Consider the following 22,387-nt stretch of genomic DNA (forward strand, 5'->3'; position numbering starts at 1 on the left):
TTGTAGAGGTTCAAATGGAGCACTAGAGAACATTGAAAGAGCCAAACGGGTGAGTCCCAACTTGGTACAGGAACCAAAATTCTTAGTCTAATTTTCTGCAAAGCTTTTAATAAAAAAAAAAAAAAAAATTGCATTCAGATATCTGACTAACGGTTGATCTCCGACTGCTGTTATGGTGGTCACATTCAGCGAATTTGAAGACCTTGTTGCAGAAACTGTAAGATATAGGGAACAGAGGGGCACATAGGATGAAATACTTTCTCCTTGCACCAGAGCACAAAACACTTCCAAGCCCTGGCATAAGCGCTCTTGGTAGAAGCCCTCTGCGGCTTGTAAAATAGCTATCATTCTGGATGAGAAAACCTCTGGCCCTCTAAAATTCACCCTTTTAGCAACCAAGCTGTCAATCTCAACCTCTGCACATCTGGATACAGAATTTGCCTATGGGATACCAAATTCAGAGTGGTTGGCAAATGCCAAGTAGCCCATACGAACATATGACAAGCTTCGAAGAACCAGGCCCAAGGTGGCCAGTAAGGAATGATTGCAATCAAGATGGAGTTGCTTTTCCTCAACTTTAATAGCATCGGAAACAATGGAAAAGGAGAGATGTAAACCAACAGATTTCCACAGCAGCGTCATGGCCTACAGATTAAATTATTTATCCTCTTGAAATCTCAAGCAAAAAAAAAACAAAATGCTGCTTTCCGATTCTTTCTGGTAGCCATCAGGTCTATACTGGGGTACAAATATATGCAATAAAAAGAAGGTGTGCGCGCTAAGGTAACAGCACCCCGTGTAAGTTCCCTTTAAACGTTTCCTTTCCTTCTGAGGTCTATGCTGGGCTGCCCCAGATCTATACTATTTCTTGGAAAATTAGAGGATTTATTTCCCGTCCTGCTTGATAAATCTTGTGGCTGCTTAGAAAGTCTGCTTGATAATTTACAGCTCTTGGAATGTGGATTGCTGAAATACATCTCCCTTTCTTTCCTGCCCGTTTGGGAATTTTTAAAGCGTGGTGCATAAGAGAGATCGGCTTCTCGTGCCTCCCTGTTTGTTTATACAAGCTGCAAACCGTAGCGTTGTCAGATTGGATTCTCAAATCCACTTCGGCTTTAATTTCTATCATCTTGGAGAACAGGCTCCCGGTTTCTGACCAGCTGCCTTGCGCCATGCTGGTACCAAGATGCGCCCCTCGCCCTCGCTTGCTGGCATCTTGTAGTCAGGATTTTCCATGGTGGGGAGGCAACGGGAATACCTACAATTAGATTTTTGTTGGGGGGGGGGGGTGGAAAAAATACCAGGGCTTGCTATAGCAGTGGGTTGTGGGTAAGAACTGGTCTTGCTGAAGAAATGTATTGTGGGTAGCAAGCAGGTATTTAAGGGATGTGTATGCAGGAAAGTGATTATGCTCTACTATCCAAATGTTTTGTCCTAGTCAGATTTCGGCCTTGAATGGTGTAAACATGTCTTGTCTATCTTTCTAGTATGTCTCCTTTGCAAGAACATATGCCAATTTTGTAGCAAGTAACTGTGTAGCTGCCGAAATTGCAAAGTGACGTCCAGTGTTGTAACACACCGACACTGAGAATGTATGCATGCACACCTCTTTCCCATTGGTAGAAGATAGATGTGTTAAGAATAAAAATGTAGTGCTTATGTTATTCAGACTGAGGTCTGTTTATTATATGTACTCTTATGATGGCAACACAATTAACAAACATCAGTCTTTGACAGACTGTTACAAGTATGAGTGGGGCTTTGTTTCTTCCACAATTCCACACAGGGAGAACCTCGACAACCTAACCTGGGTTTCTGGTGATAACTTTATGTGCAAATCCAAGGACTCTGTCTTCTGTTCCAGGACGTCCAGTTCTTCCTACTAAATGGTCTATTATTCTGGTGTCAGAATTCGTTATTTCTGAATGTTGGGCAGAAAGAACCTCTTCTGTCCCTTGAAGAACTTGATCACGATTCTCTTACCCCTTTAGAAAATCGAGGACCAGATAGGTAAGTCCGGAATGAGGGTCTATACTCGAGTCAATGATTTACTTCTGCCGTCTGTTGAGTTCTCAATAATGCTTTCTAGCTCATTACAAAATAAAAAATTCAGTCAAAAAGTACCAATCTTTGAGCTGCGCCTGTGATCCACGATTTAAACCACAAGGCTCTTTTGACCACAACTGTATTTGCTGAAGACATTGCTAGCAGCTTGATAATGTCATACAGAGGTAACACAAATCTATAGTCATCTTAAATAACGGAAAATGTTCATGAATCCGATTTCTTGATACATCCATCATAAGATTATTTTCCAAATATAACATCCATGCCCTAAGAGCTTTGGAGATGCAAGCCGTTTAAAAATCGCATGCCTCTGTATTCTGGATCCAGGGTCATGTCTGGAGGTATGAATGAACCCAGCTAGCTTCAACTCAGCCCTCTTTCCAAAACACAACAAGTCCTGTATATTTTCTTCACTTTATTTAGGGAAAGCAGCAATAAAGACAGGCACTTGTGGATGAGATGTTTGTGATGGACTAATGTCTCTCTGTGGGTGCTTTGTAGTGAGGGCAGGTGAAAAGGATGAGGCCCTGCCAGTAGAGCAATTACAGAAGGTACTCACTCAGCCAGTGTTGAAGGTGGAAAAGGAAGTGCCAGTGTATTCTGGGTAGCAAGATAGCCTGGGGACAGACCATCTGTCAGCAAGGCAGAGAGGGAGAAGGCAGACTAGCCCATTCTGATAGAAAGGCTGAGGTTGCTGTAGCAACTCACTGGCCTAATGCAGAGACAGGGATCGCAACACTGTGTCTAACACACAGGCACTGTGTGTGTACAGAGCAAAATACATGCAGCTGGAATGAAAACGTGACAAGCAGAAGCTGCAAAGGAAAGGGGGGGGTGAAACAGCGATGTGGTTCTTGTTCCATGACACTCCCCGTCTGGTATCTGGAGATACCACTATAATGAAGTATGTGGAACATATGTGCAATGCAAACATAATATAACAATGCAAAAGTCCATGTTCACATAGCGATGTGATACCGGCTGGCATCACTGGCTTTAAAGTCCCTTGGCCAAGGTTCTTGGGCAAAGGATGCAAAGTGGATGCACCGCTCCAGGTTAGCTGGGCGCACTACAGTGTCTCTCTTGGTGAAAGTCTCTGGCACTGTTTCCTTTTGAACTTATGGAAGAACGGTCCTTTTGTCTCTGTGGTTTTACCTACAGAGTGCATCCCCTTGTAGGTATGCCAGTTGTGGCAACTTGTCAATCTGACACCTGGCGTTTGGCAGAAGGAGATGGCTTTTGCCTCCTTGCGGAAGCTTATCGACACTCCTGGAAGACTAGTTGTCGTATCCAGTCCAGTAAATAGGGCGTCGTTCGGGGAGACTCCCTGGAGCTGAGTACTACACGGATTTGATCGGGTTTCTGAGGGTGGTAGACCCCAGATGATTGGAGGTACAAGTATTCTTCACCTTTCTTTATTAGAGGTGCTGGCTTTGCGTGGCCGGTAAGGAATATCTTCTGGATGATGGCCAAAGTTGTTTTTGGTCTCCGGTTCCCTTTGTAGGTCGCAGAGGTGCGAAGTGAACCTAGAGATGGCATGTTCTCCATTGTTTGGGAGGCGCCTTCTTGGTGAACGGAATGGTAGCGGGTTCACCCAACTGCCTGGTCCGTCTTTGACAAGCTCCTTGACCGTTAACATCAGGAATCCTCTATCTCCCATCGATGGTGTTTGCTTGTCGTCGTCCCTTGTGGTCTGGAACGCTGTGCACCCTAAGTCATTGGTGCATTCCTCTTGCAACAGGACGTCTCCACGTATTTTGGGGATACGCCTTTGTGTCGCTTTGTTTTTGTCATGTCCAGGGAGAGAACAACCTCCCGAGGGCAGTCAACAGTCTCTTTTGTCCTTGAAAATCCTTTTGTGAAATGTCTCTGCGACTGTCTCCTCTTGTGTGTGAAAGAATAGTCTTTTTATCCTTGTGGTTTCACCTGCAGGGTACAATCCTTTGCGGCTATTCCAGCCGTGGCAGCTGGCGGCTTTGTCGCTTGACATTCTGTGGAGAGGAATGGCTTTACGTCTCAGCTGTGTCATTGCTCTCAGGAGGACTATCTGATTGTTTCTTTCCTTTTGGGAGATCCTTTTGTCGGTCACCTTCGGGAGGTTACTTTCTTCCTTCGGTGGAGTCGACTGGTTATCCTTGGTTGTCTTAACGACTAAGCATCCTAGGCCATTGTCACATCCCCCTGATGTGTGGATGTTCTTGTTGATCTCAGGGGTATGACCTTGTCTCTTCTCTTCACTTGGCACTCCTGTCGCTTGGAGATAGCCAAGAGATGGTTCAGAGAGGGATGTGTCTCCACATTCTGTTATCACCGTTCTGCGGGCGTCAACATAGTCTTGTCCGTGCTCTTTGTCAGTGCACGTGTTGCCCACTATCACCCATCCTAGGTCAAGTCTTTGGGCGTATGGTGCGTTGTGGGGTCCGTTACGCTGTTTACGGACTTTATGTACCCTCAAGATGTCCCTACCGAGCAGCAGCAAGATCTTGGCGCCTTGTTCTACCAGTGGGATGTAGTTGGCTATTCCTCTGAGGTGCGGGTGATGGCGTGCCACGTCTGGTGTGGGAATCTCATCCCTGTTTGTGGCCATGTGGTTGCACTCGATGAGTGTGGGGAGAGCTATCTTCACTCTTATCCACTGAACATATGACGTAACCGCTTGCTCTTCTCCCTGTTGTCTCAGTTGACCCTGCACAGGTTCTGAGGGTGTAGGGTGAGGCATTGTCTTGTGAGTTGAATAAGTGGAAGAACTCCGTCTTCGCCAATGATCTGTTGCTTTCATCGTCGAGGATTGCATACATCCGAATAGCCTTCTCAGGTTGTCCCTGGGGGTGCACTGCGACAAGGCATATTTTGGAACAGGACATTTTGTCATTTCCTTTTCCGCAAACCTCGGTGCGCTGAGACGTGACAGATGTTGGCTCTCCTTCTCCTTCCTCCCCGCCATGCTCCGCTACGGAGGATGGGTTGTTGAGTTGGTGGAGTGTCAGCGCCTCTGGATGTAAAGATGTTACGTGCTTGTCACTTTTGCACACTGCACATTTGATCTCTTCTTTACAATCTCTGGCTAGGTGAGCCGTGGAACCGCAGCACCTGAAGCAAACTCTGAATTCTCCAAGTAACCTCTTGCGTTCCTCTAGGGACTTCATCCTGAACCCAAAGCACTTGTTAAGTGGGTGTGGCTTCTTGTGTATGGGACATTCCCTGTTTGGGTCCCTCGTCTCCGGCGACCGACTGATCGGGAGTAGTTTGGGTCGTGGGAGGCACGTCCGTCCTGTGGACCGAGATGGGTGTTTGGGTGTTACCGTATCTCGCCACTGGTCTCATTCCTCAGGCTGCATGCACTGTGTGTGGTTTGCGCACCCAAGATGAAACTGGGATCGTTCCTTGTCCTTGCCGCTTCGCGGATGAAACTCAAGAAGAATGAGAATAGGGGGAAGGCGACTTCCTGGAAAAGGAAGTGCCAGTGTATTCTGGGTAGCAAGATGGTCTGTCCCCAGGCTGTCAGCAAGGCAGACGGGGAGAAGGCAGACAACTAGCCCATTCTGATAGAAAGGCTGAGGTTGCTGTAGCAACTCACTGGCATAATGCAGAGACAGGGATCGCAACAGTCTGTCTAACACACAGGCACTGTGTGTGTACAGAGCAAAATACATGCAGCTGGAACGGAGCAAGCAGAAGCTGCAAAAGAAAGGGGTGGGGGGAGTGAAACAGATGTGGTTCTTGTTCCATGACACTCTGCCCTAATCCTGCAAGGTGAAACAAAATGTTTTTTTAAAACGCTCTCCTTTTTCCCCGTACAATTCCTGAAAGAAGAACCGTCCTCCGAAAGGAATAGTTGTCTTTTTAGAAATCCTTGCCACAGGAGCACCCACTTTAGGTGCAAGTTCCCAAGCCGACTCATCCTCTAACTCAGGGGAGCGTAAACTTTTTGTGCTGCGCCCCCATCTCTCTGCCCCCGGCTCTCGCCCCCCCCCCTCCCGCCTACCTTCATCCGCGTCAGATGACGCTGCGTGGGCATGTGGCGTAAGGTCACATAGTGCCGCAGCGTTACCATGGCGACGCAACACAGACGGCTGAATCCCGGTAAGTAAACAGTTGCAGGGGCCTCACGCGATGCCCCAGCATTTTATTTAAATGCCTGGGGGAAGAGCGCGGGGCCTCTGCAACTGCCCGCGCCCCCCCCCCCAGCCCAATCTCCCGCCCCCCCTGGGGGTCGCGCCCCCCACTTTGCGCACCGCTGCTCTAACTCAGGGGTACTCAACTCCAGTACTCAAGCCCCCCTCCTCGCCCCAACAGGTCTGGTTTTCAGGATATCCCTGCTTCAGCACAGGTGGCTCAATCAGTCCCAGCCTCAGCACAGGTGGCTCAATCAAAAGCTCAGTCGAAGATTGAACCTCTGATTGAGCCACCTGTGCTGAAGCTGGGATATCCTGAAAACCGGACCTGTTGGGGGGGCCTGAGGACTGGAGTTAAGCACCCATGCTCCAACTGAAAAGTAGAGAATCGATGACATCCTTCAGACAAAGATATCTCTTTTTATATCAGGAACACTCCCTTCCTTTTCAATAATCCCTTTGACCGCCTCAAGATCTGGAAAGAATCTGGTTTGTGTGTGTGTGTCTAGCAGAAAACACACAATCTTGTTTCTTTTAAACATTTTTTGAACCTATTTCCATAACAGACCTCATAGCTTGTCTATATCAGAAGGTGAAACAGCAAGTCGCTCCTCTTAATTCACCAGCTTCTTCTGATGACTTCTATGTTATGTTATTTAAAAAAAATAAAAAAATTCTTAATCTTCTGCAAATCCTAATTTAACATCTTTATATAACAAAGAGGGTTCAGTCTCCTTTACAGATTTATACCATTCATACATTTCCTCAAACAATATTTATCTGCCAGACCCTGATCACACACCACACATATTAAGTGCTTCGTTTTGGCTGTAATGTTCCTAGGCTTAGAAGCAGTTCCATCCAGCGCTCCCACTTGCTTAGCATCCTAGGAGGCTTGAGGTAATGAAGGCATTTCTTCCTGGGCTCTGATCAGGGCCAAGATTATAGGAGGCGCGCGCACAACGGAGTGCATGGCAACAGGCGCGCCCGAGCGATGGGTGAACTGAGCCGGAGGCGATTGGGGAGGCGTGGCGGACGCGTCACCAGCCTGGTTCAGCCTCACTGGCTGAACCGCTCCCGTGACGCCGCGCGGAAAAAAATAAATAACAATTTGTCCTTTGAAAAATCTGCCGCATGGTCGCTCTGCTTCACGAACACTATGGCCGGCCCGTATCAGCTGCTGCACTTCGTTCTCGCAGCGCGCGAAATTGCACGCGCCATGGCGCCTAGTATAATCGCAGCCTTGGGCAACAGAGACCTTTTCACTAGCCCTTAGCTCTGTGGAGGCAAGGCAGAGAGAGGGGAAAGTCTTGGACCTGATGTGTGAGAGTGAAGAAAAAATAAATTAAAAAAAGGAGTGCAAGAAAAAAGGGGGGAGGGGTACACGGACATTTTCTCCTGCACATTTACTATAAAACTGACAATATTGATGTGACGAAAATGAGACCAAGAGCTGTCCCCATGTGTGGGTTGCTGGCTCTTTAATTCTTATTAAGGAACGGATTGTGCTCACTAACGCAGGTTTATAGCAAAATGGAAATCAGTCCCATGTACTGATCAAACATTGGGATCCAAAAACATTGACACAAAATAACCACTAATTGCTCATCTGTTTCTATCATTCTGAACAGGCTGGTTCGCCCATTGATGCCCAATGGTGTTCTGCATGGCTTCTACACTAAATGCACAGATTCCCAATACATTGCCAGCCTCCCTCACAGTCACGATATTTATGTACAACGTTCAAGGGAAACCAGTTAAAAAATGGGCAAAAGTCACACTGGTTTCTCTCGATTACTTGGAGTAAGGGGGCAGATAGAGAATCTCCTATTACTCCATTTGCCCCCCGCGCAAAGAGTCTTCAGAAAAGCGTGTTTTCGTGGCACATTTTAATTAGGGCATGCTTGCAGTTCAGTGTAATTTACTAATTAGCATCCGCCCCAATTCCTAGATCTGACTGCACACTTTTAAATTGCACCCGTCGCCTTTCGTAGCATTAGCAACTCTGATCACCAACTATGAAGACTGAGGACAACCACAAAAAAGGGACCATCGCAAAGAGCCTTATGTCAGAGAGAGGTTACTGCAGCCCCAGACCAGCATAGCTCTGCACCCGCAGAGTACAAGGCGCAGCACTCCCCCAGGGAAACGAAAGAAACCAAATGTTTGCTTTTAGTAAAGTTGGATTTGTTTATGGAAGCCAATTAGATAGTTATTGTTTACAAAAGTTTTTGTGGGGCTTTGGAGGACATTGCAAGACTTCAGAACAATTTGATCACCCACATGGTAGCGCATTGCTCCTTAGTCGCCCTTATGGATGAGTCCAAATCTGTCATCTCTTATGCAGATTAGAAAGAGAACATGGTATTCCCTCCACATATCCTTAGGGGCTCATGTTCAAAGTTCCAAAAGGTATGGCAGCCCTGGTTGCTTTATAAAAACCTCCATTCCCAAGGTCGTCCACCTCTCAACCAAACCAATGTCCTACAAAAGATGCCATCCTCTGGATATCTTCCCATAATCCTGTAGTGGTAGACACCATAACCTTTAACCGGACACACACAGCAATAAGAACAAACATCTGAAACCTTCAGGCGTGTAAGAAGGGCACATTGTATATCCTATATGTCTAGTTGTGTAGGAATTTAACCCAAATGTATAAAAGGATAAATCCCCAAAATAAAAAAGTACAGGCAGGTCCTCGGTTATCCGACACAATGCGTTACTCAAATGGCGTTGGATAGCGAACACGTTTTCCCATAGGAACACTGTTTAAATGAAAGGTTCCGTTCCTGAAGGCATTTTTAACACTAAAAATACACAAAATATTTTATGCAGCACACACACACTATATAGTGTATATACTGTATTATATATAATACTAGCTGAGAGCCCCGGCGTTGCCCGGGATGGTTTGTGGTGTGGGGGTGGCATTTGGGTGGGGAGTGGTCCACGCGGCCCATGGCAGTGTGCGGTGGTACTGCTGCTGTGGCTGTACTGATGGTGATTGTATCGGTGTGCTGATTGGTACTGCTGCTGTGGCTGTACTGATGGTGATTGTATCGGTGTGCTGATTTGGGAGGGTTTGTTGCTGATGTGGGGGTGCGGATGTGGTGTGCCGATGGGGAGGTGCGAAGGTGCCAATGTGTGGGTGTTGATGGGGGCTGGAATGGTGGGGAGCCGAGAATGCCAGTGTGCTGGGGGGGGGGGGGGGGCCATGGGATACCGGTGTGCTGATGTGGTGGTGCTGGGGATAGTGTATGTGTGTGTATACGTGTGTGTGTGTATATATACACACGTGTGTGTATACATGTGTGTATACATGTTTGTGTGTGTGTGTGTATACATGTTTGTTTGTATACATTGTGTATGTGTACGTGTGTGTGTGTATACACGTGTGTGTGTGTATACACGTGGTGTGTATACACGTGTGTGTGTGTATACACGTGTGTGTGTGTATACACGTGTGTGTGTGTATACACGTGTGTGTGTGTGTACACACGTGGTGTGTGTGTACACGTATGTGTGTGTGTGTACACGTGTGTGTGTGTGTACACGTGTGTGTGTGTGTATACACGTGTGTGTGTGTGTGTATACACGTGTGTGTGTGTGTATACACGTGTGTGTGTGTGTATACACGTGTGTGTGTGTATACACGTGTGTGTGTGTGTATACACGTGTGTGTGTATACACGTGTGTGTGTATATACACGTGTGTGTGTGTATACACGTGTGTGTGTGTGTATACACGTGTGTGTGTGTATACACGTGTGTGTGTGTTACACGTGTGTGTACACGTGTGTGTGTGTACACGTGTGTGTGTGTGTGTGTACACGTGTGTGTGTGTGTGTACACGTGTGTGTGTGCCCTGCGAAGGGCAGGGAGGGTGGGAGCGAAGGGCGGGAGCGAAGGGCAGGGACGGGGGGGGTGAAGGGCAGGGCCGGTGGGGGGGGGGGCGAAGGCAGGGCCGGGGGCGAAGGGCAGGGCCGGGGGCGAAGGGCAGTGCCGGGGGGGGGGGGTGAAGGGCAGGGCCGGGGGGGGAGGGTGAAGGGCAGGGCCGGGGGGGGGGGGGGGGGGGGGGTGAAGGGCAGGCCGAGGGGGGGGGGTGAAGGGCAGGGCCGGGGGGGGGGGTGAAGGGCAGGGCCGGGGGGGGGGGGGGTTGAAGGGCAGGGCCGGGGGGGGGGGGGGGGGTGAAGGGCAGGGCCGGGGGGGGGGGTGTGAAGGGCAGGGGGGGGGGGTGAAGGGCGGGGACGGGGGGGGGGGGGTGAAGGGCGGGGCCGGGGGGGGGGGGGTGAAGGGCGGGCCGGGGGGGGGGTGAAGGGCGGGGCCGGGGGGGGGTGAAGGGCAGGGCCGGGGGGGGGGGGTGAAGGGCAGGGCCGGGGGGGGTGAAGGGTAGGGCCGGGGGGGGGGGGTGAAGGGCAGGGCCGGGGTGAAGGGCAGGGGGGGGGGGGTGAAGGGCAGGGCCGGGTGAAGGGCCAGGGCGGGTGAAGGGCCAGGGGGGGGGGGTGAAGGGCCAGGGCGGGGGGGGGGGGTGAAGGGCAGGGCGGGGGGGGGGGGGGTGAAGCGCCAGGCCGGGTGGGGTGAAGCGCCGGGTGGGGTGAAGGGCCGGGCCGGGGGTGAAAGATCTCTTCCCGTGCGGTTACTTACCTCGCACCGGGCCGGAGCAGCATCGTGCGGTGGATGGTGGGGGGGGGGGGGGGTGAGGGGCTCCGGAGGAGCATCGTGCGGTGGATGTATGGGTGAGGGGGGTGGGGTAGTTTTGGGTGTGCTCCGGGGATGTTCGGGTGAGGGGGGGGGGTGTGATGGAGCATCGTGCGTTGTATGTTCAGCAGCGTGCGTTTGCTGTTGGTGTGAGGGGGGGGTGATGGAGCATCGTGCGTTGTATGTTTGGGTGAGGGGGGTTGGTGATGGGCTGCAGTAGCGGGAGAGCTGTGGCGTGCGTTTGTAGTGTGCATGAGGTTGGGGGGGGTGATGGTGGAGGGGGGTGCATGAGGTTGAGGGGGGTTGGTGGTGGAGGGGGGTGCATGAAGTTGGGGGGTGGTGGTGGAGGGGGGTGTTTGTAAGAGGCAGTGCGGTGAGTGTTAGGTGCTTAGAAGCATTCCCAAAGGTCACTGAGGGGTGGGACAATGTGGCAGTGGTGTTGGCCAAAGGCCAATGAGAGTCAGTGAGGGGTGGGACAGTGGGGTGAGGGGTGGGACAGTGTGGCAGTGGTGTTGGCCAAGGCCAATGAGAGTCAGTGAGGGGTGGGACAGTGGGGTGAGGGGGTGGGACAGTGTGGCAGTGGTGTTGCCGAAGGCCAATGAGAGTCAGTGAGGGGTGGGACAGTGTGGTGAGGGGTGGGACAGTGTTGAGGTGGAGTGACAGGCCAAAGGTGCAATGCGATTGGCCTAGGACACAGGGCATGCAGACTAACATACAGACATTTCAGAAATCTATAGTAGATATACACACCACACATACATATATACACACCACACACACATATATATATACATATATATATATAATATATATATATATATATATATATTATATATATACACACCACACATACACACACACACACACACCACACATATATACACACACACCACACATATATCACACACACACACACACACCCTGCAGCCCGTTTTTCACACACACACACACACACACACACACACACACACACACACACACACACACACACACACACACACACACACCCTGCAGCCCGTTTTTCACACACCCCCTGCAGCCCGTTTTTCACACACACACACACACACACACACACCCTGCAGCCCGTTTTTCACACACACCCTGCAGCCCGTTTTTCACACACACCCTGCAGCCCGTTTTTCACACACCCCCTGCAGCCCGTTTTTCACACACACACACACACACACACACACACACACACACACACCCTGCAGCCGTTTTTCACACACACCCTGCAGCCCGTTTTTCACACACACCCTGCAGCCCGTTTTTCACACACACCCTGCAGCCCGTTTTTCACACACACACACACACACACACACACACCTTGGTGCTGTCTGGTGGCTCTGCAGTTGCAATGCCGGGCAGGCTGCAGCCCCATTGGATGGGAGCGGTCACGTGACCGCTCCTCTGCTTCCCCTCAGAGGTTTTTTTTTTTTTTTTTTTAAATGAGCTAGCAGCCCTTGTTTCCCGCTGCTGGCGGCCCTGATCGCGGCGCCCCTCTAGCCAAGCCGCGGCGCACAGTTTGGGAAACACTGCTGTACCTGATTCGGCAGTCTGTGGTAGCAGACGTGAAGGTTTTGATAGCTGTGAAGCGTGGCCCCAGAGCAGGTTGAGGATTAGAGGATTAGGTGTTGCAAAAGCAAAGCGTTCCCAAAACTCAGTGAGGGGTGGGACAGTGTGGAAGCTATTAGGGCATTGGTGTTGGACGCAGGCCAATGAGAGGTGTGCGGGGGCGGGCATTGGACGCAGGCCATGAGAGTCAGTGAGGGGTGGGACGCAGGCCAATGAGAGGTGTGCGGGGGCGGGCATTGGACGCAGGCCAATGAGAGTCAGTGAGGGGTGGGACGCAGGCCAATGAGAGGTGTGCGGGGGCGGGCATTGGACGCAGGCCAATGAGAGTCAGTGAGGGGTGGGACAGTGTGGCATTGGTGTTGGACGTAGGCCAATGAGAGGTGTGCGGGGGCGGGCATGGCCTGAGCAGGAGTGACAGGCCCAAGGTCCAATGCGATTGACCCTTGGGACGCAGACATACAGTGATTTCACAAATATATAGTAGATAACATAATAAATAATATATTATATAGTATAATATAATATTATATAGTATAATATAATAATATATATATGCTCTTACGACGCTTTGCAACGTTGTTTATGTATATATATATATATATATATATATATATATATATATACATACATACATACATACATACATACATACATACATACATACATACATACATACATACACAGTGGTTGACAAATCACCAAAAAATCTACTCGCCACCTAGTACCAAACGTGTGCTGCTTGGGCCAATATTTACTCGCCCGGGGGTTAAATCCACTCGCCCGGGGCGAGCAAATGTATAGGTTTGTCGAACACTGTATATGTATGTATGTATGTATGTATGTATGTATGTATGTATATATATATATATATATATATATATATATATATATACACACACACACAAACAACGTTGCAAAGCGTCGTAAGAGCGTTGGATAAGCCGTTTTGGCGTTGTAAAAGTGAACATAGGTATGCATTGCATAGCGTTGGATAAGCCATTCGTAGTAAAACGAAGCCTGTCTGTACACAAAATATTTTGTATATATGTGCTCGTTAGTAGTGTTGCAGCACTCCTTCCCTCCTATTTTCTTCTGTGCGCCCCCCCCCCCCCCCCCCCACACAACCATAAAATTTGGAGACATTCAATACAAATTCTAAGTGAAAGAAAGACCAGTCGTGTGTTGCCAAGCACACAGACGCATGTGCATTTTGTCTTACTTTTGATGGTTTGTCATACCCAAAATACACCTGGGCTGAAAAATACTATTAGCATCAACGCTGTACGCCAGAGAAACACCCAATATCTAATGAGAGGTTCCAACGATAAAAGGTTTTTTATTTACTTCATTTCAGTCAGTGACCTCTGGGCATGATATCATCCCATCTATAACTGGACTCCGGGTATCCTAGGGGTGTTCATGAGATTCATCATGAGCTTAATCGGAGTAATCAGAATTATAGCTCTGGTGCCTTTACGGTCTGTAATTTATTGGATGCGTTGACCTCGGTGGCTTCTCTTACTTACTTTCCACTGTGACATCACAGGGCACAGACTACTAATAAAGAGGAAACCCGAGTCCCAAGGCTTTATTACATTACTTATTAAGCCTTTCACACAAGAATGGGTCGAGCTAAGGGATAATGTCACTGAATGAACCTGGTTTGATGGAACCTGGTGGATGAACCTGGTACGAATTCATGCAAGCCGATTGTGGCCTTTGTCAAGTGACTATCTTCGTGGCTCAGACACCAAAATTAGATTGCAAGCTTTTTGGGGCAGCAACTCATTGTGCCTGGGCAGAGCTTCATACACTGCAGCACCATGAAACTGAACGAATGGCACAGATATGTTTAGTAAGATAAAGCTATTGATACTGTTTGACAAAGCCTTGAAATGTTCTTTTGTTCTAACGTATGAGTGCCTCTAAATAGGGTGCTGACTGCCTTGTTTCATCCAACTCCATAATTAAGTAATCAGGGGTATTCATGCTCCCTTTGTGTGCAACAATCGGGTAAGAGCAGAGGGTAAGAGAGATGAGGCATTGAAAAATCACTATGAAACCAGGTTACAAATATTTCCCAGATACATTTCCAAAAATATTTTGAAAAATACATATAATTGATTTGTTTTGGTTTTGGTTTTTTTACAGCCTTTAGCTCAATTTGGTTTCAAAAACCTGCTCTCAAATGTAAGAGGCAAAGACAAAAAATATACAAAATAAAACTAAAGCCAATTTCTGTTTGCAGAATGCACTAAATAAACATTACGTCCCCACTCCCAGCACATACCTGATTCTCATCTTGGATAACCCTGTACTGCTCCTTCCACACACCGATTTTGGACACCTCGTCCTTGCGCAACGCCCGCTCTTTCTTCAGCTCTGGGCTCCAGAAGGTCTTGATGCTATTCATGGATGAACTGAGCTTACTCTCCTTCACCTCCACATCTTTGCGCAGTAGGTCGTTCTCCCTCAGAACCTCTTTGAGCTGGGACTGCAGGTCCATGATGGTGTTGTCCCTTGCCTGGCGTAGCGAGTGGGGCACTGTGGACGCCATGCTCATGGGTGACAGGTGGTGATCCCCAAAGGAGATGGTGTCGCTGGCAACACCACTGTTGCTGGCAATGTTGGGGCTGCTCCCCATGGCAGTCATCCTCACGCCATAAGGCAGGCGCCCCCCTGACCGCCCCAGGGTCATGGTGCTCTTCGGCGTGTCACCCCCCACGTTCTCATGGTCGCTCAGGTACATGGGGCTGGATGTGGCGTAAGCAGCATTCAGCGACTGGATGTTCTCCATGGAAAGAGTCTTCCCGCTGCCTCCGGGTGCCCCTCCGGCACTCCCACCTGTACTGTTGGTGCGGCGGTGGCCTAAGCGCGGGGAGCGGGGCAGACGCGGAGAGCGGCCGGGGCTCTGGCTGCTGGACTCCACCTTCCCGACGGAGCGAGAACTTCCATACATGGCTGTGAAAGGCGAGAGAACCGGAGCTGAAGGGAGTCGGGGGGGGGGGGGGCTGCTGCTGTCCTAGCAGTGAAAGTGGGGGTCTCAGGTCCGTGACAAACGATTAACAGTTCATGCAAGGTGACAGGTTTCCATGTTTGTCAAGACGCCCGATCTTGTGACCTGAAGGGGAAAATATGGAAACCGGTAAGAATGTAAAAAAAAATTACCATGTGCCCCCAACTAACTACCCCTGCTACCAATCTATAATTAAACAGATGCCCAAAAATGCTGGATTCAAGTGAATAATTTTTATTTGCACCATCTACACTTGGACTTTTAAAGCAACCACCCCCCAACCCGGGCTGCATGTCATCATGATTCTTTAGTCCAGTCCTCGTGTTTAGTGATAGTTCAGTAACTCTATGGATAATGGAGACTTGAAAAAACAGAACTGAACTCCAGTCTCGTGGTAACATGGAGCCGGGCTGGTTATATTGTGATTCATTGCCAGCTTCTCTACCACTGAAAGTGGTTGTGTCACACCAGGTACATTTGTTTTGAGGTCTGAGATGAAGGCAGATGTGCTTTTGTCGTAACAGAGAATAATGAATATTCAAATGATGGTCTTAAAAAGGAGCATTTCATTGAGCAGAACCATGTTAATTCTGCTCTGGGGACTCCAGCTTTCACAAACTGATGGCATACCACAATGTGTCTCAGAGACCCCATACCATATTCCAATTCTGACAGTCAATTTCCGCTCTTCCACACCCCCAAAATATTAATTATATAAAAAATATTCGGAAGGTGCACCGGTTCTTCATGCAGTTTTGAAAAGGTCACACGCCACGCAGAACAGGAAACCGTGACGGATGACGCTTTATGACTTCCTACTGGCCCACGGGACATAGGCCATATAATCCACCATATTGTTCTCCCTGGAGGGCACAGTACATCTTCGGAGGTATATATCTTGGGAAGCAAGGGGTCTCTGGAACTGAAATTAACGTGGTTCCGCCCTAAGACTCCTTGCTTCCCACCTAGTATACAAAACAAAAAAAACACACCTGCACAATTATTTAATTTTCATTTCTTAAGAGCCAGGCTGGTCGCCCTCTCTAACCATTGCCATTGCATAACTGCTCAGTAACAACCCCGCCACCCCCCACCCTTACATATCTACTGCTCTTCTCCCAAGTCGCACATCAGTTTCATCACTGGCTGAGCGGAGAAAGAAATGTGATAGGAGAGGGTGTTCGGGTGCTGGGGAGATGGGTGGTGATGTTGGGGCCGACATCTTACACATGGTCATTATGTAATTCATAATCAATGCTTTCATTAGGACATGGCTATTTTAGGTTTTCCTGTCCTGGTGAGACGCAAGGGGGATGACGACACAAGAGCGCGAGGGAGAGGGGGGGCGGGGGGGAGAGAGACGCGCAATAGCCTGAGAGTGGAGTGGACCCACAGAAGAAGATCCTTATCAGTAGAAGTAGACTGTGCAGCAGTTTGAGTGACTGCTCGACAAAGGGTCAGCACATTCTTAGCCGTTTCTATTTGGTCATTTCAAAGGAAATCGTCCAAAACCTCCCCTCACTTAATACATTCACTGGACTTCCCAGACCCTTATTAGAGGAGCTCAGGGTAAGACAGCTTCACTGTTAAGTCTCTGAAGTGTGCGTGGAAACCCGTTCTGTGCTGCCTGGTGGGCTGGAGAGAGTGAGAATACAAGAGGTCGCCACCATGTGAACACTATTTCAGCCTTTGTCCAAATACCAATTAAAACGACCAGGCAAATAAACTCGCTTTCAACATTGGTCAATTTGGGGGACTGCACCTTTCATGGGGAGGGGAAATATACCTGGGGTTCTAAATACAAAGCTTTGAAGTGTTTTTATAATCCTCGCATTTCTGAGGTAGTATTGTATTCGCATTAGCAGGTGTATGAGTGGATTTATAGTCGTGTCAAATATTTTCATCTTAAGCTTGATCAAAGCCTGCCTGCACACAGGGATGGAGATGTGACGTGCAGCGTACGGCTCCGCTGTGATCAACCCAACCACGTTTACTGCTAAGCAGCGTTTCATGTTCTCTGCCTTTCACTTTATTAGCAGAATTCCCCTGAAGTTTTCCCTGTGATACTGGATAGTTAAAAATAGACAATGATTCAAAAGCCTGGAGTGGTGAGAGCAGAGGCAGCATTGGCTTAGACCTGGGAAACGCACACACAAGTCTGGGACATGAAGTGCTGCAGAGAATAATCTGGTTACTCAAAGATCACCTAAAAAGAGAGACTCCTTTGGTCTCCTTCCTTCTCCCCTAAAACATCCCCAATGTACAGCTTTCTAATAAGAGCACGAAAGGCGAGCCCCTCAGCAGGTAAATAAGACACTGTTTAAATGTGTTGCTGGCTACTCTAGCAGCATACGGTTTCATGAACCATTCAAGAAAACAGATGACAGAATAAAAAGTACAACCCAGAAATGTAACAGTCGTCTTCTACATGGTCTGATATACATCCCAAATACAACCTACAATAAATCCCACTGCCAAGATACTACACCCCTATACAAGACAAGCCAGCTCTCTGATTGGCTGAAAGAGAACATGACATCAGTCGTTGAATGTACTCGAAATGCCATCAGTACCAAGACTAATTACAGCAAGCGCCATCTCATGCTGAATGGTGTTGGCTAGCAGTAAGTGATTAAAATCATCTATTTCTGACTAAGTGCTTCTCTTCTGATTTCGGAGCTGAAATTAAACGCTGAACGGTCACCGCTTTATGTCAATCGCAACAGCAAAGTCACTGACAGCTATGAGGGTATCTGCCTGTCTTCCACAGGTCCCCAAACCGGTTTCATTCACCCCACAGTCACACCAGGGATTCTGGGTAGTGTCAGCACCGGCTACCTAGCCAAACGAGACTGTGTATAAAACTGAAGAGTGGAGTACACACCGGAGAAGAGGTTATCTGACAGTTTTAAATAAATTAGCAATTCCGCCAAATGTTACTTTTTTTTACATATTCGAATCGAGCGGAATCCAGAGACCTTCCCTTCCCCGTTCCAGAGATAGTTAGTGAGTCACTTACCGGTGATATGTTCTGGACCAATAGGAAGGTGCAATGTCACTGGGCTTCCTACTGGCCAACATGTTACCGGCAAAATTTAGCAGCCTTTTTTCATTTCGCTAAAGTAATGGCAAACACTGATAACTGAAACGGTAAGCGTCTCGGAAACCCTGGAGTTAAAATTAGCACGGTCCAGCGCTGACGGAGTTTCAGGGAACAGAGAAAAGCAGCGATTACCGGGATGAAGTTCAGGTAAGTGTCATTACTTATATGCCTTTGTTCTTTACATTAGATATGATTTTGAAATAAAATATTTTGAACTGCCCCTTTCACAAAAAAAAAAAAAAAAAAAAAAAATCGCACACACATCTACTATATATTTCTGAAAGCATTGTATGTATGTATGTTTCACTGTGTTCCCTGTCACTAGCGGCAATCTCATTGGTCCCTTGGCCCGCCCGCTCCCGCACACCTCTCATTGGCCTCACACACTCACACCACCCCCTTGGCCCGCCCCCACACCTCTCATTGGTCCTCTCCCCCCCCCATCACACTCACCTCCCCCCCTCCCCGGTGCTCCACTCACCTCCCGCCTCCGCTCCACTCACCTCCGCTCCACTCACCTCCCTCCCGCTCCACTCCCTCCCGCTCCACTCCTCCCGCTCCACTCCTCCCGCTCCACTCCCTCCCGCTCCACTCCTCCCGCTCCACTCCCTCCCGCTCCACTCCTCCCGCTCCACTCCCTCCCGCTCCACTCCCTCCCGCTCCACTCCTCCCGCTCCACTCACCTCACCTCCCCTCCCTCCCGCTCCACTCCCTCCCGCTCCACTCACCTCACCTCCCCTCACCTCCCGCTTCACTCCCTCCCGCTCCACTCACCTCCCCTCCCTCCGCTCCACTCACCTCACCTCCCTCCCGCTCCACTCACCTCACCTCCCCTCCCTCCCGCTCCACTCACCTCCCTCCCTCCCGCTCCACTCACCTCCCCTCCCTCCCGCTCCACTCACCTCACCTCCCCTCCCTCCCGCTCCACTCACCTCCCCTCCCTCCCGCTCCACTCACCTCACCTCCCCTCCCTCCCGCTCCACTCACCTCACCTCCCCTCCTCCCGCTCCACTCACCTCACCTCCCCTCCCTCCCGCTCCACTCACCTCACCTCCCCTCCCTCCCGCTCCACTCACCTCACCTCCCTCCCTCCCGCTCCGCTCACCTCCCCTCCCTCCCGCTCCGCTCACCTCCCTCCCTCCCGCTCCACTCCCTCCCGCTCCACTCCCTCCCGCTCCACTCCCTCCCGCTCCACTCCTCCCGCTCCACTCCCTCCCGCTCCACTCCCTCCCGCTCCACTCCCTCCCGCTCCACTCCCTCCCGCTCCACTCCCTCCCGCTCCACTCCCTCCCGCTCCACTCCCTCCCGCTCCACTCCCTCCCGCTCCACTCCCTCCCGCTCCACTCCCTCCCGCTCCACTCCCCTCACCTCCCCTCCCTCCCGCTCCACTCCCTCCCGCTCCACTCACCTTCCCTCCCTCCCGCTCCACTCACCTCCCCTCCCTCCCGCTCCAATCACCTCCCCTCCCTCCCGCTCCCTCCCGCTCCACTCACCTCCCTCCTCCCGCTCCCTCCCGCTCCACTCACCTCCCCTCCCTCCGCTCCCTCCCGCTCCACTCACCTCCCCTCCCTCCCCACTCACCTCCCCTCCCTCCCGCTCCACTCACCTCCCCTCCCTCCCGCTCCACTCACCTCACCACCCTCCCTCCCGCTCCACTCACCTCACCTCCCTCCCGCTCCGCTCACCTCCCCTCCCTCCCGCTCCGCTCACCTCCCCTCCCTCCCGCTCCGCTCACCTCCCCTCCTCCCGCTCCACTCCCTCCCGCTCCACTCACCTCCCTCCCGCTCCACTCACCTCCCTCCTGCTCCACTCACCTCCCTCCCTCCCGCTCCGCTCCCTCCAGCTCCGCTCACCTCCCTCCCGCTCCACTCACCTCACCTCCTCCCGCTCCGCTCACCTCCCCTCCCTCCCGCTCCACTCACCCCACCACCCCTCCCTCCCGCTCCACTCACCTCACCTCCCTCCCGCTCCACTCCACTCCCCGCTCCACTCACCTCCCTCCCGCTCCACTCACCTCCCTCCCGCTCCACTCACCTCCCTCCCTCCCGCTCCACTCACCTCACCACCCCTCCCTCCCGCTCCACTCACCTCACCTCCCTCCCGCTCCGCTCACCTCCCTCCCTCCCGCTCCGCTCACCTCCCCTCCTCCCGCTCCGCTCACCTCCCCTCCCTCCGCTCCGCTCACCTCCCCTCCCTCCCGCTCCACTCCCTCCCGCTCCACTCACCTCCCTCCCGCTCCACTCACCTCCCTCCTGCTCCACTCACCTCCCCTCCCTCCCGCTCCGCTCCCTCCAGCTCCGCTCACCTCCCTCCCGCTCCACTCACCTCACCTCCTCCCGCTCCGCTCACCTCCCTCCCTCCCGCTCCACTCACCCCACCACCCCTCCCTCCCGCTCCACTCACCTCACCTCCCTCCCGCTCCACTCCACTCCCGCTCCACTCACCTCCCTCCCGCTCCACTCACCTCCCTCCCGCTCCACTCACCTCCCTCCCGCTCACCTCCCTCCAGCTCCACTCACCTCCCCTCCCTCCCGCTCCACTCACCTCCCCTCCCTCCCGCTCCACTCACCTCCCCTCCCTCCCGCTCCACTCACCTCACCACCCCTCCCTCCCGCTCCACTCACCTCACCTCCCTCCCGCTCCACTCACCTCACCTCCCTCCCGCTCCACTCCTCCCGCTCCACTCACCTCTCTCCCGCTCCACTCACCTCCCTCCCGCTCCACTCACCTCCAGCTCCGCTCACCTCCCTCCCGCTCCACTCACCTCACCTCCCTCCCGCTCCGCTCACCTCCCCTCCCTCCCGCTCCACTCACCTCACCACCCCTCCCTCCCGCTCCACTCACCTCACCTCCCTCCCGCTCCACTCCCTCCCGCTCCACTCACCTCCCCTCCCTCCCGCTCCGCTCCCTCCAGCTCCGCTCACCTCCCTCCCGCTCCACTCACCTCACCTCCCTCCCGCTCCGCTCACCTCCCCTCCCGCTCCGCTCCCTTCCGCTCCGCTCACCTCACCTCCCGCTCACGCTCACCTCACGCTCCCCTCCCTCCCGCTCCCTCACGCTCACCTCACCTCCCTCCCGCTCACCTCACCTCCCTCCCTCCCGCTCCGCTCACCTCACCTCCCTCCCGCTCCGCTCACCTCACCTCCCGCTCCCTCCCGCTCCGCTCACCTCACGCTCCCCTCCCTCCCGCTCCCTCCCGCTCACCTCACCTCCCCTCCCTCCCGCTCCCTCCCGCTCACCTCACCTCACCTCCCTCCCGCTCACTTCACCTCCCTCCCCGCTCCCTCCCGCTCCGCTCACTTCACCTCCCTCCCGCTCCCTCCCGCTCCGCTCACCTCACCTCCCTCCCGCTCCCTCCCGCTCCGCTCACCTCACCTCCCTCCCGCTCCCTCCCGCTCCGCTCACCTCACCTCCCTCCCGCTCCTCCCGCTCCGCTCACCTCACCTCCTCCCGCTCCCTCCCGCTCCGCTCACCTCACCTCCCTCCCGCTCCCTCCCGCTCCGCTCACCTCACCTCCCTCCCGCTCCCTCCCGCTCCGCTCACCTCACCTCCCCTCCCCGCTCTCACCTCACCTGCCTCCCGCTCACCTCCCGCTCCGCTCACCTCCCGCTCCGCTCACCTCCCGCTCCGCTCACCTCCCGCTCCACTCACTGTGACACTGTGTGTGTGTGTGTGTGTGTGTGTGTGTGTGTGTGTGTGTGTCACTGTGTGTGACACTGTGTGTGTGTGTGTGTGTGTGTGTGTGTGTGTGTGTGTGTGTGTGTGTGTGTGTGCCCCCCCTCCTGTCCACTGTCCCCCCCTCCTGTCCACT

At 52.0% G+C, this 22,387-nt stretch overlaps 1 protein-coding gene across 19 annotated transcripts in view; it reads right to left on the reverse strand.

Annotated features, from left to right (window-relative positions):
- ERC1 (ELKS/RAB6-interacting/CAST family member 1) overlaps window positions 1–22,387 on the reverse strand; it is a 190,998-nt gene that overhangs the window by 158,314 nt on the left and 10,297 nt on the right. For all 19 annotated transcript variants that reach the window (XM_075602383.1, XM_075602380.1, XM_075602378.1 and 16 more), the window contains exon 2: window positions 14,748–15,578. In XM_075602383.1, coding sequence (XP_075458498.1) covers window positions 14,748–15,416 — 669 coding nt within the window. In that variant the 5' untranslated portion in view covers window positions 15,417–15,578. The remainder of the gene's footprint in view (window positions 1–14,747; window positions 15,579–22,387) is intronic.

Source organism: Ascaphus truei, chromosome 5 (assembly GCF_040206685.1).
Source record: "Ascaphus truei isolate aAscTru1 chromosome 5, aAscTru1.hap1, whole genome shotgun sequence".
Lineage (NCBI taxonomy): Eukaryota > Metazoa > Chordata > Amphibia > Anura > Ascaphidae > Ascaphus > Ascaphus truei.